At 41.9% G+C, this 15,497-nt stretch overlaps 1 protein-coding gene across 2 annotated transcripts in view; it reads right to left on the bottom strand.

Moving 5' to 3' along the window:
• The window catches only part of ttll7 (tubulin tyrosine ligase-like family, member 7), a 122,346-nt gene that overhangs the window by 65,951 nt on the left and 40,898 nt on the right, over window positions 1–15,497 (bottom strand). For both annotated transcript variants that reach the window (XR_016495319.1, XM_021599946.3), the window contains exons 7-9: window positions 12,711–12,933; window positions 7,167–7,331; window positions 4,026–4,184 (exon numbers count right to left, since the gene is read on the bottom strand). Coding sequence is in view for 1 of the 2 variants with exons in the window: in XM_021599946.3 (XP_021455621.1) it covers window positions 4,026–4,184; window positions 7,167–7,331; window positions 12,711–12,933 (547 nt within the window). In the remaining variant the exon portion in view is untranslated. The remainder of the gene's footprint in view (window positions 1–4,025; window positions 4,185–7,166; window positions 7,332–12,710; window positions 12,934–15,497) is intronic.

Here is a 15,497-nt window from a genome sequence, read left to right as displayed (position 1 = left end):
TTGAACACATACACACACGCACACACAAGTGTACACACACACACACACACACACACACACACACACACACAATAATTTTTACTGTGTGGGAATCTAAAAAGAAAAATAGACAGTTATAGACTGGCGAGAATATTACATTTGCCCTAAAATGTTGTAATGTTTAGTTTAATAAAAATGTGTATCAGAGGTGATGGGATACAGGGACAGGGTTTGCAAATTGTTAAAATTCCAGGTGAGTAAACTAATATTTACTTCACTACTAAAGTCATACAACCACTACCATGAGCCAAGCAGCTGCAAAGAAAACTACTAAAGTTATTTTCAGGCTTCGTAGGATACGCGCTGAGGGCTGGGGAGGGTTTCTGCACTCACAAGTGTATCCTGAGTAATCACTTGAATTTTGGAAATAAATGATTGTTGCTGTAAATGTAGCGTGAAAGAGAAGCGTTTTTTGGGGGGACGCCGTGAAACTGGCAAGGATGTTAATTGATGAGAGTTAAGGCGGGCTGCTAGTTGCACTGGGGGAATCATTACTGCTGAAGTGTAACAACTGCATCCACGGCTGTTTGCCTACTCACACACACACACACGCATGAACACAAAAGTATGCACGCACACACGGCTCCAAACTCCAAACTTACACGGCAAAGGCATCAGCAGTCACTGAGAGCGCCTCACTCTGTGTCCTTTTGTCATTCAACAACACACACACACACACACACACACACACAAACACACACACACACACACACAGTCAGGTAGTTACATGACATTTGTGTTCCACCATGACTCTCCCAGGAAGAGCAGAGATTTTACTATTGAGACTTTAAAAAAACTGATATTATTATTTTGGGTTCACACAATAGTGAAAACAAAGAATTATCACCGAGGCATTTCACATCCTAGAGTCGATTTGCGAGAGGAGAAAGAAAATGGCGTGCAGCACTTTGGGTTAAAGGATTTAGGTCAGTGGTCGCCAATCGGTTGACCAAACATTTCTGTAAAAAGCCCAAAGAGGCTTGCGTTCCTATTTGTTTTATTTGTGTCACGCTGTTTGCGATAGGTGCACTTAATTCAGCTGCCCTGCGCACCGAGTAGTTGTAGTATTCCCATTTTTAACCATTTCATGTCGTCTGAAGGTACAAACTCCCCCTACCCAGCAAGCCTGGAGACCAAATCAAGTGCACCTATAGGTATACCGCTGGTCAATCAGATAGCTCCGATCACCATGTCGGCAGTATATACAGTCATTGGTCTGCAGCTTGCACGAGCCCAAAGCGAAGTTGATAGTCGACTCTACGGTGTGAGATTTCAAAACTTTAAAAACCATGACTAGAGAGACTGCTATTTTATTAGTGAATTCATGTTTAAGACTTTATTCAGCACTGTCAACACTTCATTCAACAATTTTATACGCCATAAAACGCCCTCTCCCTATCCACTCGTGCTAAAAAGTGTATCGATAGACTTGCTTGTGTCTTTTTAATATCAAGGAATATTTCACATTCTCTGGTCATACGATTAACAACATGAATTGGTGTATGAGTCAGAAATAATTGTGTGACTCGAGTTTCATCATTAGCTGGAAGACGGTGCCCCCTTTTTGGCCAGTCAGCACTAAGCGGAGGGAAGGAGAGCTGAGGGACAGTGAGAGGCAGCCTCTCCGCTGGTCTCGCTCTCCCTCCACTGAGACTGACCATCAGATGCAGGCACCATCAGTCCGGTAAAATGATTTAAATGAATGCCTCACGAGTAATACAACAAATGATCTATTGCCAGTGTGATACCTCAAGTTTTGACGTATTATTTTAAAATGGTCTGAGAAGAACATTGGCAGGGCAACTCAAGAATAGTGATAATGTATTGAGCCTACTGCACAAATGTCATTGCTACAGAACTGTTTTGAATAGGTTAATGTTGCACAGGCTTATATTTTTTAAACAACGTTTAAAACAAAAATCTGAGAGGTACATTTTGGCCTGCATTTTGACTCAGAAAGTGATCTCGGCTCAGAAAAGGTTGGTGACCACTGATTTAGGTCATGCTTTAACTGCCTGACATCAGTATTGGGAAGATAGAAATCCTGGACTGGAGTTATGAGCTCCCAATCGGAACTGGGTCAAACTGTAGTCCTGACCTGTATGTCTGTCTGTCGTGTGTGTGTGTGAATGAAATGTTCATGTCAAATCGCCAGTTAGCAGCCCATCCCTTATGGGATTAATTGACACATAAACAAACATCACAATAATTCACTGTGATAATTCAGTGATAATTATTTTGCATCGCATAAAGTAATATTATATATATTTTTAAATAAGTTAAATAAAAATCAGTACATAATAGTAAATAAGGTTATCCAAACAATAATTACATCCCTAGAGCTGTAAAAAAGATACCTACATTACAGGCATACATAACATATACATATAAATATAGAACAATTTAACAGAAAGCATTTGAACCCAGTCCGGCACAAAGAAAAGATTAATGTGGGAAACAGGCCTGCACACAATCTACATACACTTGTGCCACTTGGTACATAGAAACTAAATATGTTTATAATATAATTATAGGTAACCCTCGTTTGTTTATTACAGGCTTTATCTTAATATTCCGCAAATGGAAATACACAATGGCCAAAAAAACATTTCAGTTTCTCCTCATCGCTCAGCCACATAATGCCATGCCAAGGTATATCTGGTGGGCTTTCTGGAATAAGAGCAAGCATATATTGTGGTAAAAAGGGCAATAGAGGATACAATTAGTTTAATTTTCTATTTCTTCAAGGTCACAATAGTTAAATATTCTTTCCTCTTCCATTTCACCACAATATTGACATTGGGTACATTTTCCCACGAGGACAAAGACCATTTTAAGCTTAAGGGTTAGGTTTAGGATTTAGAGGGTTTCTGTTTATTCTGGTATCAAACCTTGGGTTGCACGGGCCTATTGCAACTTTCCAGTTTAAGCTTAAGGGTTAGGTTTAGGGTTAAGGTTACAATTAGGGTCACAATTAGGGTTAGGGGTTACGTTTAGGCGCTAGGGTTAGGTTTAGGAGTTAGGGTCAGGGTCAGGGGTTAGGGAAAATATGATTTTGAAAGATTTTTTGGGGAGGGTCCCCACGAAGATAGAAAAACAAGTGTGTATGTGTGTGGGTATATGTGTGATTGTGTCCATTTGTTTGCTTCTGTGTGTATAGCTGTTTGCGCACCACTCACAAACCGGGGTGGAGTGTAAGAAAAGTCAGCCTGTGTTTATGATAGCAGTCACTGTGAGGTAGTCACTCTCGCTGTCCCACTGATGCCACATTATTTCAGTTTATCACCGCTGTCATGTTGTCAAACTATCGGACATTTGAAACACCACAGACAGGGGTGCCTCTCCTCTCTCAGACCGAGAGACGGGCACAACCAGAAAGATACATCATTACTCCTAGCTACGTCAATTGTATGTTCACTAGCCTGCATTAGTAGCAAGTATGAAAATATAAAAAATAACACTTCACTTCTCCACTACATATGACTAAATTAAAATGTACATTTGCAGTAGCCATGATAGTTACTTAATAACACACGGCTGTGCGTTTTGAATTAGGAAGATATAAAGCTGATGGGAACTGGGTCCAGATACCAAAGTTCAACATTTTCAGGGAATTCTACAATGATGGTGCAATAACCTGCCTGGAATATTCTACCTGGAAGCTTGCTCATTTTCAATGAGGGTTGGTGTCAACTCCATTTCAATGTAAATAAACAATCTAACTAAACTCCAATTTTTTAAAGAGCTTTTTAAAAGGGGCTCAACAAACTTTAAAGAATGAAGCAAGAATAAAAGGAGCAATTATTGTAAATTGTTACTACTAATATCCTCATTGAAAATAAATTGTCATTCTCCTTTCCTGAAATGGAATTTCAGTTCACTTCCTGAGTTCAAACTGAATCAAAATGGCAAAGACCCCAACCATGTTTTTAATAACAACAAAAATCTGAAAATGTGTGTGCATTTATGCGTGTCTCAGTGCATACCTCCAGAAGCCAGGGTTTGAGCTTGCGGTCCAGGATGATGTCAAAGCCCAGGACCTCAAAGCAGACACTGTCGCTCCCTGGTGGCTGTCCCGGGCGACACATGCGATAGGCATGGAGGACGTGGGGCTCAGCCACTATCAGAGTCTTCACCACCAGCTCCTGTTAACATACACAGATAGGATCTTACTATCAACCCACACAAACCTCCTCTTCTCTTTCCTCTACCTCTAATTATTCAACAATCATTCAAACATATTAGGCCTGCATTCTAAGTGGTGTATGCCAGAAACTAAAGTCTGCACTGCAGAGAACTCGGATGTAAACATGTTAATTTTGTTATGAATTATTATTTAAAAAACATCTAATTCATTGTCTAGGTCTGAGACATAATTTTTACGTACATTATCTAATGTGTAAAGAAAATGAAAAATGTATTGATGATATAACTGCCTGCTCTCTCAAACACACACATAAGATACACATAAACATGATACACAAAAGACTGCAGGCAGTGAACAGAGCAACGTGAGGAGTAACATTAGTTAAAGCTGGTCTTAGAGAGAGAGAGAGAGAGAGAGAACAGGCCCAGCACAGACCAGACCCTGTGTTCTCTTATCAGGGCTGAGGCAGGCGTGGGCTCCCCATGAGACGGACTGTGTTTCAGGGACGGCCTGCGGTGTGTGTACTGCAAGAAGGATAGGTCTATGTGTATCTCATGTAGGCAGTGGGGGTATACGAGAGAGATGCAGAAAGGTACCCTGTAAAGAGATGCCCAGTGTAACATTGGCTTGTGTCATTCGCCAGGCTGGAGACTGGTATGTGTTTGTGTGTTTCACCAGATGTTTGTGTTTTCAAACCAGGTAGATTTGGCCCACTTTGGACAGAGAGGAGAAAATCTCTACTTATCAGTAAACAATCCTACAATACAGTTACCTTCTTGGTAAATATATTTTTTATTATTTATGCATACATGTACATACATGTATGCAGAGATAGATGAGAGAGGCAGTGCAGAAAGTGAGTGGAGAAACGGGGGATCGAACCGCTGCCTCCAGGGGCATATGTTGTCCAGGAGCGGCAGCACTAGACCAGCCCCGGCACGATTCTTCAGGTCAAATCTTCAGGTCAAATCCTATAGTAACTTCAGAATCCAGCGCATAACTCAAACTTTTGTATACATGATGCATTTATGTCAATGAGAGAATTACACAAAAATGAAAATTACATGCACATTTCTCAAGCTTGAATCCTGCCTTTTTAATAGCATCTCTGTCCATGACAGGGAGTGAAAGAGATTTGAGATGGTCAGATTTGTAGCTATATGAAGGGTGGTTGAAAGGAAGCAGGCAGTGCGAGAATACAGTATGTGAATTGCAGATTAGGTAGTAGGTGGCAGAACAGAGTAAAGTCTCTAGAAGAGAACAAAGAGCACGGCCAGTGTCTTGCTGAGCCCGTGTACCGAGGATAAAGTAACTAACTAGCCGATACGGTGTACATATTAGGACAGAAACACAGGTCCATGGAAGTTGAGTTAGAGTCCTAGTGACTTACTATTACACAACATCTATGGACATGTGTCTGTCCAAATATGGGCACCATAAACGGAGGGTACACAGAGGACACAGTAACTAACTAGCTGATACAGTTTCAATTTTAGGACAGACGCACCCCTCCATGGAGTCACTGGAAGTCCTATGACACAACTTCCGTGGATATGTGACTGTCCTAATGTAGCTGAAACGGTAGGTTCAATCAGTAAAGCTGGTAATGGATGGTTCACTTTACTTAATTCAGTAAGCACAATATAATTCACATTGCTTCCTCTTCTATGGGCACAGCAGGAATTTATATCTGATGTTCACAATGTTCACATCAACAGCACAGCATCATGTCACTACAGAGGGAAGGAGAGGGAGGTAAAGAGGATCAAGAGGGAGAAGTGGAGGGATGTCTGAAGCGGAGGTGTCAGCAGAACAGACTGACAGAAAAAAGTACGCGTTTTGGGGAGAGATGAGAGAGCAAGAGGTTAAAAGAGGTGATACATGAAAACGTTGGACACAACAACAGCGGGATGCCGAGAGGGGGAGGTGGATAGAGTAAGGGTGTATCCCAATAATATCTCCTTTCTCCTGAAGTGTGCACTCGTTCTTTACTACCTACAAATTTGAAAGCATTGGATTGGTGTATGCACCAGTCATTTCCTTTCAAATCCTTAAAGGAAAGTGAACAATTGTAAACCTGGAGAAAGGAGAGATATTCCGGACACACCGAGAGTTATGAAGACAAGGATTAGAGGGTAAATTGGCAGCCATGAGTTTAAATAAGGCTTTCTATTAGGAGAAAATGGGGATGAGAGATTAAGAAGTAAGTAAAGACAGAAGTAAAAGTTTTCAAAGCTAGGGGATGTTGGAGGCTAGAGGAGAAAATATGAGGCAGGAATTCAAGAGGGAGGAAAGGTGTTTGATTTGAGGGTGAGAAACAAACAATCGGATTGAAAAGGGATGAAGGCTGATAGAATGAAAATAAAAATGGAGGACTGAGGGATATACAGTGGAGAGATTATTAAATCAAATAGTATTAGTGAAATGCTTACTTACAAGCCCCTAACCAACAACGCAGTTTAAAAAATACGAATAAGAATAAGAAATAAAAGGAACAAGTAATTAAAGAGCAGCAGTAAAATAACAATAGCGAGTTTTAATACAGGGGGTACCGGTACAAAGTCAATGTGCGGGGGCACTGGTTAGTAGAGGTAATATGTACATGTAGGTAGAGTTATTTAAAGTGACTACATGTATGCATAGATAATAGCAGATTACAGGAGGAGTTGAGAAACAGCTGCACCAAGCGAGATTTAAGAGAGAGAACGCAAACCAAACTAACGCCCCGATTCAGACAAGATGAAAGATACTGGAGAAAGGTGTTTGGATGGACAACCTGCAAGTAGAATGAGTACGTGAGACTTCCAAGAGACGCCTCCACTTGTTTTGTTTCGCCCATCCAAAAGCCAAACAGGCCTGGAGGTCGTTGAATCCCTGTCATAACAAAAGTCTTCAAACCTTGGCCGAAACTGGAATGGTACGCGGATGCTCAGTGTGTGTGTGTGTGTGTGTGTGTGTGTGTACCTGTGCTCACACTTACGGAAACATCTCCCCAGAACTTGGCCACGTCGTAATCATTCATGCGCAGGAACTCAGTGAACCAACCAATGGACCTCTTGCTGCCTTTGTCTGCCGTCTCGTCCCTCTCGAAGTTCTCGTTGTGTTTGTTGACGGAGTAGTTTGTTAGATGCATGTACAGCTGGCTCTGTGGAGAGAGTAGGGGGTTTAATGAATGATTGAATCGTTTCAAATCCCTAGTTCAGTATGTATCAAGCGTTTCAGAGTAGAAGTGCTGATCTAGGATCAGATCCCCTCTGTCCATCTAAATCATATTCATTGTGACTTCATTGTGATTCTCCAAAATGGCATAGCAGTTCAGACGTCTTTTGTCCTCGTCTTGTCGTGTCCCGTATATATATATATATATATTTACAACTTTTTTTCACATACATTTTTTTTAAATTTTCCATCAACTCATCTTCAAAACACTCTCTTGTAACCCGCCTCACCAATTTATATTTATAAAAAAGTATTATTTACCTCAAATCTGTAATCCTCCAAGAAGCTAGCCAGAAACTAGCCAGAAGCTAGCCAGGAGCTAGCCCAGAAGCTAATCCAGAAGCTAATCAGAAGGTAGTTCAGAAGCTAGTTCAGAAGCTAGTTAGCTTCTTTACTGGCAAATCGTTAGTATTCAGCTAACCACGGTTTGTGGTCATCAGCTATCCTTTAGCTCGAAAATCTATTGCCAGTTTTGTACAGCGTAGCGCAGCGTGGCTCGGAACGGAACATACCGGACCAATTTTTCTCTCCATGTCCCTGGATTTCAACCGCTAACTCTGGACATTCATACCTGGATCTCACAGCTAGCTAGCTGCTATCCGTGTGATTATCGGCTTTCGTCGATTCCGGAGCATACGTCAATTATTCCGGAGCTAGCCAGCTCCGTAAATCACTCCTGAGTTCCATCAATCACTCCCGGGCTGCAGTCACCTATCCGGACCCGTTTTACTGCCTACGCGGAGCCCCACCGGGCCTTCACAACTGGACTGCCGACGTTATCTACCCGAAGGAGTTATCCAGCTGGCTCCTCCGTCGCGACGTTACCTGAACACCCATCTGCGGCCTGCTTACCGTTAGCTGTCTTTTCGGCTGCTATCTGAATAGACAATCGGACATTTTATTTATTTTTATTATTATTATTTATGTTTTCTTCTTGGGCCTCTATAACTATATCTATTGTTTTTATTTTTGTTGTTGTGTGATTTGGATTAATCCCCTCTACCACACGGAACCCCACTAATCTACTGACGGAACGCAAGAGGTGGCTAATAACAGACCTCCATCCTATGCTAGCTTGCTACCGATGGCCTGGCTAGCTGTCTAAATCGCCGTGACCCCCAACCAACCTCTCCACTCACCGGACCCTTTTGATCACTCGACTAAGCATGCCTCTCATTAATGTCAATATGCCTTGTCAATTGCTGTTCTGGTTAGTGTTTATTGGCTTATTTCACTGTAGAGCCCCTAGTCCTGCTCACTATACCTTATCCAACCTATTAGTTCCACCACCCACACATGCAATGACATCTCCTGGTTTCAATGATGTTCCTAGAGACAATACCTCTCTCTTCATCACTCAATACCTAGGTTTACCTCCACTGTATTCACATCCTGCCATACCTTTGTCTGTACATTATACCTTGATGCCATTTTATCGCCCCCAGAAACCTCTTTTTACTCTCTGTTCCAGACGTTCTAGACGACCAATTCTTATTGCTTTTAGCCGCACCCTTATTCTACTCCTCCTATGTTCCTCTGGCGATGTAGAGGTGAATCCAGGCCCTGCAGTGCCTAGCTCCACTCCTATTCCCCAGGCGCTCTCTTTTGACGACTTCTGTAACCGTAATAGCCTTGGTTTCATGCATGTTAACATTAGAAGCCTCCTCCCTAAGTTTGTTCTATTTACTGCTTTAGCACACTCTGCCAACCCGGATGTTCTAGCTGTGTCTGAATCCTGGCTTAGGAAGACCACCAAAAATTCTGACATTTTAATTCCAAACTACAACATTTTCAGACAAGATAGAACTGCCAAAGGGGGCGGTGTTGCAATCTACTGCAAAGATAGCCTGCAGAGTTCTGTCCTACTATCCAGGTCTGTACCCAAACAATTTGAACTTCTACTTAAAAAAATCCACCTCTCTAAAAACAAGTCTCTCACCGTTGCCGCCTGCTATAGACCACCCTCTGCCCCCAGCTGTGCTCTGGACACCATATGTGAACTGATTGCCCCCCATCTATCTTCAGAGCTCGTGCTGCTAGGTGACCTAAACTGGAACATGCTCAACACCCCAGCCATCCTACAATCTAAACTTGATGCCCTCAATCTCACACAAATTATCAATGAACCTACCAGGTACCTCCCCAAAGCCTTAAACACGGGCACCCTCATAGATATCATCCTAACCAACTTGCCCTCTAAATACACCTCTGCTGTCTTCAACCAAGATCTCAGCGATCACTGCCTCATTGCCTGCATCCGTAATGGGTCAGCGGTCAAACGACCTCCACTCATCACTGTCAAACGCTCCCTGAAACACTTCAGCGAGCAGGCCTTTTTAATCGACCTGGCCGGGGTATCCTGGAAGGATATTGATCTCATCCCGTCAGTAGAGGATGCCAGGATATTTGTAAAAAAATGCCTTCCTAACCATCTTAAATAAACACGCCCCATTCAAGAAATTTAGAACCAGGAACAGATATAGCCCTTGGTTCTCCCCAGACCTGACTGCCCTTAACCAACACAAAAACATCCTATGGCGTTCTGCATTAGCATCGAACAGCCCCCGTGATATGCAGCTGTTCAGGGAAGCTAGAAACCATTATACACAGGCAGTTAGAAAAGCCAAGGCTAGCTTTTTCAAGCAGAAATTTGCTTCCTGCAACACTAACTCAAAAAAGTTATGGGACACTGTAAAGTCCATGGAGAATAAGAACACCTCCTCCCAGCTGCCCACTGCGCTGACGATAGGAAACACTTTCACCACTGATAAATCCACCATAATAGAGAATTTCAATAAGCATTTTCTACGGCTGGCCATGCTTTCCACCTGGCTACTCCTACCCCGGTCAACAGCACTGCACCCCCAACAGCAACTCGCCCAAGCCTTCCCCATTTCTCCTTCTCCCAAATCCGTTCAGCTGATGTTCTGAAAGAGCTGCAAAATCTGGACCCCTACAAAATCTGGACCCTTTCTTTCTAAAATTATCTGCCGAAATTGTTGCCACCCCTATTACTAGCCTGTTCAACCTCTCTTTCGTGTCGTCTGAGATTCCCAAAGATTGGAAAGCAGCTGCGGTCATCCCCCTCTTCAAAGGGGGGGACACTCTTGACCCAAACTGCTACAGACCTATATCTATCCTATCATGCCTTTCTAAGGTCTTCGAAAGCCAAGTCAACAAACAGATTACCGACCATTTCAAATCTCACCATACATTCTCTGCTATGCAATCTGGTTTCAGAGCTGGTCATGGGTGCACCTCAGCCACGCTCAAGGTCCTAAACGATATCTTAACCGCCATCGATAAGAAACATTACTGTGCAGCCGTATTCATTGATCTGGCCAAGGCTTTCGACTCTGTCAATCACCACATCCTCATCGGCAGACTCGACAGCCTTGGTTTCTCAAATGATTGCCTCGCCTGGTTCACCAACTACTTCTCTGATAGAGTTCAGTGTGTCAAATCGGAGGGTCTGCTGTCTGGACCTCTGGCAGTCTCTATGGGGGTGCCACAGGGTTCAATTCTTGGACCGACTCTCTTCTCTGTATACATCAATGAGGTCGCTCTTGCTGCTGGTGAGTCTCTGATCCACCTCTACGCAGACGACACCATTCTGTATACTTCTGGCCCTTCTTTGGACGCTGTGTTAACAACCCTCCAGGCAAGCTTCAATGCTACAACTCTCCTTCCGTGGCCTCCAATTGCTCTTAAATACAAGTAAAACTAAATGCATGCTCTTCAACCGATCGCTACCTGCACCTACCCGCCTGTCCAACATCACTACTCTGGACGGCTCTAACTTAGAATACGTGGACAACTACAAATACTTAGGTGTCTGGTTAGACTGTAAACTCTCCTTCCAGACCCATATCAAACATCTGCAATCCAAAGTTAAATGTAGAATTGGCTTCCTATTTCACAACAAAGCATCCTTCACTCATGCTGCCAAACATACCCTTGTAAAACTGACCATCCTATCAATCCTCGACTTTGGCGATGTCATTTACAAAATAGCCTCCAATACCCTACTCAACAAATTGGATGCAGTCTATCACAGTGCAATCCGTTTTGTCACCAAAGCCCCATATACTACCCACCATTGCGACCTGTACGCTCTCGTTGGCTGGCCCTCGCTTCATACTCGTCGCCAAACCCACTGGCTCCATGTCATCTACAAGACCCTGCTAGGTAAAGTCCCCCCTTATCTCAGATCGCTGGTCACCATAGCATCTCCCACCTGTAGCACACGCTCCAGCAGGTATATCTCTCTAGTCACCCCCAAGACCAATTCTTTCTTTCCAGTTCTCTGCTGCCAATGACTGGAACGAACTACAAAAATCTCTGAAACTGGAAACACTTATCTCCCTCACTAGCTTTAAGCACCAACTGTCAGAGCAGCTCACAGATTACTGCACCTGTACATAGCCCACCTAAAATGTAGCCCAAACAACTACCTCTTTCCCTACTGTATTTAATTTATTTATTTATTTTGCTCCTTTGCACCCCATTATTTTTATTTCTACTTTACACATTCTTCCATTGCAAATCTACCATTCCAGTGTTGTACTTGCTATATTGTATTTACTTTGCCACCATGGCCTTTTTTGCCTTTACCTCCCTTCTCACCTCATTTGATCACATCGTATATAGACTTGTTTTAACTGTATTATTGACTGTATGTTTGTTTTACTCCATGTGTAACTCTGAGTTGTTGTATGTGTCGAACTGCTTTGCTTTATCTTGGCCAGGTCGCAATTGTAAATGAGAACTTGTTCTCAACTTGCCTACCTGGTTAAATAAAGGTGAAATAAAAAAAAATAAAAAATAAATAAAATTGTGATCTAAAATGCCAAACTGATCCTAAATATTGACCCATACGGGCCCAGGTCAGAGTTAACAAAATGTGTGCTACATTGCTGTCGTTCTTACTCACTCCTTTTGCTTTTAATTGCTTAATTAACCCTGCATATTGATACAAATACAGTATGTCCTTGTCTTTTGTCTCTTTGTATGTTTTGTTCATAAAGCCAATTATAAAAGTATATTGACAAAAAAAACTTTGGTACTAAGACCAATGCCATTTGTAGATGGGCAGCATCTCAAACAAGAAGACAAGATATCCCTGCCTACATGGCAGTAATACCATGGTCACTCTATTCCCTGATACAGTAACAGGCTGGCAGTCATGGGCTGCATCGGATAATGGCACCATATGCCCTTTATAGTGTGTGTGTATTTCCGTAAGTGTGTGTGTATGTATGTGCCTGTGTGTATGTGCATCCCTGTGTGTGTATTTCACACTCACCAGGTTGGCCTCGTTGGGCGTGTGGTATTTCTCTGTGCCCATCCTTACGAGGCCGTCATTGTAGAGGAAGATGCGTAGAGGGTCACAGGACGTTACAAGGATGTAGATCCTGAGGTCAAACTTGTAGCCCTCCATTAAGAACGGTTTGTCTAGGTACTCCTGCACTATGAAGTGGTCTTGAGCTTGAGCCGGTAGCTTCTCACAGTTTCGTATCAAGGAGATCCTGACAGAAGAACAACAACATAAGGACTTTGTCTCCCACTACTTTTATTGATGTAGCTTCAAATCCTCAAGTGTATTGAGAATTTGGAAACAGAAAATATACTCTATATGAATGAGGACAAAGAAAAGGTAAGGCCAAATCTCTCTCACTAATGCTCCGGTTTACAAGTGCTCTACACAAATATACAAACACATAAAGTCCTACGAATAACTTAAATGGAAGCCTGTATGAGCACTAGTGCAGCATCTGGAGTGGATTGTAAAGATTTACATTTTTGGTCAAAGCAAACAGTCCAAAAGCTACAAACTCCATCCTTGGGAGCAGTAAACGACATCAAATGCTGTTCCATGGCCTCTGATTATGTACAGGTTAATAGAAAAGGAAATGCTTGTCCATTTCAACCTCTACTTTCATTTATTTGCTTTGGTCTCTTGTCACTGGCACTCAGGGATTATAGTATGCAGGCTGCAGTTCCCCCCAGTTAGCCTGACTTGTGGCCATTGAGTGGGGGTGAGGGTGTTTTCCAAACAGCCACCCTTAAGAAAACTTGGTCCAGGCTAAAACATATCACCATCACTCAGAGCTAAATTGGTTACATACTGGTGCATCCCCCCATTTTTGTTTCATGGGAGTAGACCAGACATTGGATAAATATACTTTTAAATATGCTTTGTGGAAAGTATAACATTGTTTCCTATACTATTCAAATCTATCTGACATTAGATCATATTTGATCTACATGATACATTTATATCTTAACATTTTGTAAATGTCCATTCTCCTGGATGTCCATTGCCCCTGGTGTAGATAATCAAGTCAAACCAATTATATTTTGTACTGATACCTATAAATAAGGAGTGATGCTCAACTACTGTATGACTCTTTCAACATGCCACTGAAAAGGTTGAAAGCTGCAATTGATATTATGACACCTGAAAATACTGCAGAGCAATTAAAAGCCATTTCCAAACATTGCAAACAGAAAGATGGAAGCTTAGCAAAAACAACTTTTAACCTCTTTGCCCATCTTGTTTCAAACACAGCCTATACCATCTTTAAAGAGATAGTTTACTCAGTATACAAACAAACATGATTTTCCATCTACCTTGGCTGTAGTTCATTCAAGAATGCAGTTTTTTTGTTGATATTTTGTTTCCTTTCCACACTTAATAGACAAATGTTGTTACTGTTAGCATTCTTAGTAGCAATTAACATGAACCGGCCTTGTCCCTGTGTAATAACACTTTAATTACTTTTGGAACATTTTATTAGCATGCTGTTAAATAACTTTGGTAATTGCATTTTAATTGCATAGCAATGAGCTGAGTTTTAGCAACTACTGTACATCAGAGGAACAGTGACTTGTATGTATTGTTATGCAATCATAAAGCAATTCCAAAGTCCTATGTAACAACAATGTTACTATTGTAGTAATCACAAAGTTGCTACACCTGTATAAGAACTTGATGCCAAGTGTTACTAAATGACCTTTTCTCAATATATGAAAATATCTCATTTTTAAACGGCAAAAGTGGTCTACTCTAATGTTGAGATGATTCCACAAGACTCAGGTATTTAATTCTAGACTAAATATTAAGATTCATATACTTATTTTATTTCACCTTTATTTAACCAGGTAGGCAAGTTGAGAACAAGTTCTCATTTACAATTGCGACCTGGCCAAGATAAAGCAAAGCAGTTCGACACATACAACAACTCAGAGTTACACATGGAGTAAAACAAACATACAGTCAATAATACAGTAGAAAAATAAGTCTATATACAATGTAAGCAAATGAGATAAGGGAGGTAAAAATCAAAAAAAAAGGCCATGGTGGCGAAGTAAATACAATATAGCAAGAAAAATACTGGAATGGTAGATTTGCAGTGGAAGAATGTGCGATACAAAAATATAAATAATGGGGTGCAAAGGAGCAAAATAAATAAATACAGTAGGGGAAGAGGTAGTTGTTTGGGCTAAATTGTAGATGGGCTATGTACAGGTATAGTAATATGTGACCTGCTCTGACAGTTGGTGCTTAAAGCTAGTGAGGGAGATAAGTGTTTCCAGTTTGAGATTTTTGTAGTTAAGTTTCAGTCATTGGCCGCAGAGAACTGGAAGGAGAGGCGGCCAAAGGAATAATTTATTTTTGGGGGTGACCAGAGAGATATACCTGCTGGAGCGCGTGCTACAGGTGGGAGATGCTATGGTGACCAGCGAGCTGAGATACGGGGGGACTTTACCTAGCAGGGTCTTGTAGATGACCTGGAGCCAGTGGGTTTGGCGACGAGTATGAAGCGAGGGCCAGCCAACGAGAGCGTACAGGTCGCAGTGGTGGGTAATATATGGGGCTTTGGTGACAAAACGGATGGCACTGTGATAGACTGCATCCAATTTATTGAGTAGGGTATTGAAGGCTATTTTGTAAATTACATCGCCGAAGTCGAGGATCGGTAGGATGGTCAGTTTTACAAGGGTATGTTTGGCAACATGAGTGAAGGATGCTTTGTTGTGAAATAGGAAGCCAATTCTAGATTTCATTTTGGATTGGAGATGTTTGATG

Source organism: Oncorhynchus mykiss, chromosome 4 (assembly GCF_057628025.1).
Source record: "Oncorhynchus mykiss isolate SJ-2025 chromosome 4, ASM5762802v1, whole genome shotgun sequence".
Taxonomy (NCBI): domain Eukaryota; kingdom Metazoa; phylum Chordata; class Actinopteri; order Salmoniformes; family Salmonidae; genus Oncorhynchus; species Oncorhynchus mykiss.
The sequence above is the reverse complement of the archived record's forward strand: the minus strand, read 5'-3'. Positions and strand labels throughout refer to the sequence as shown.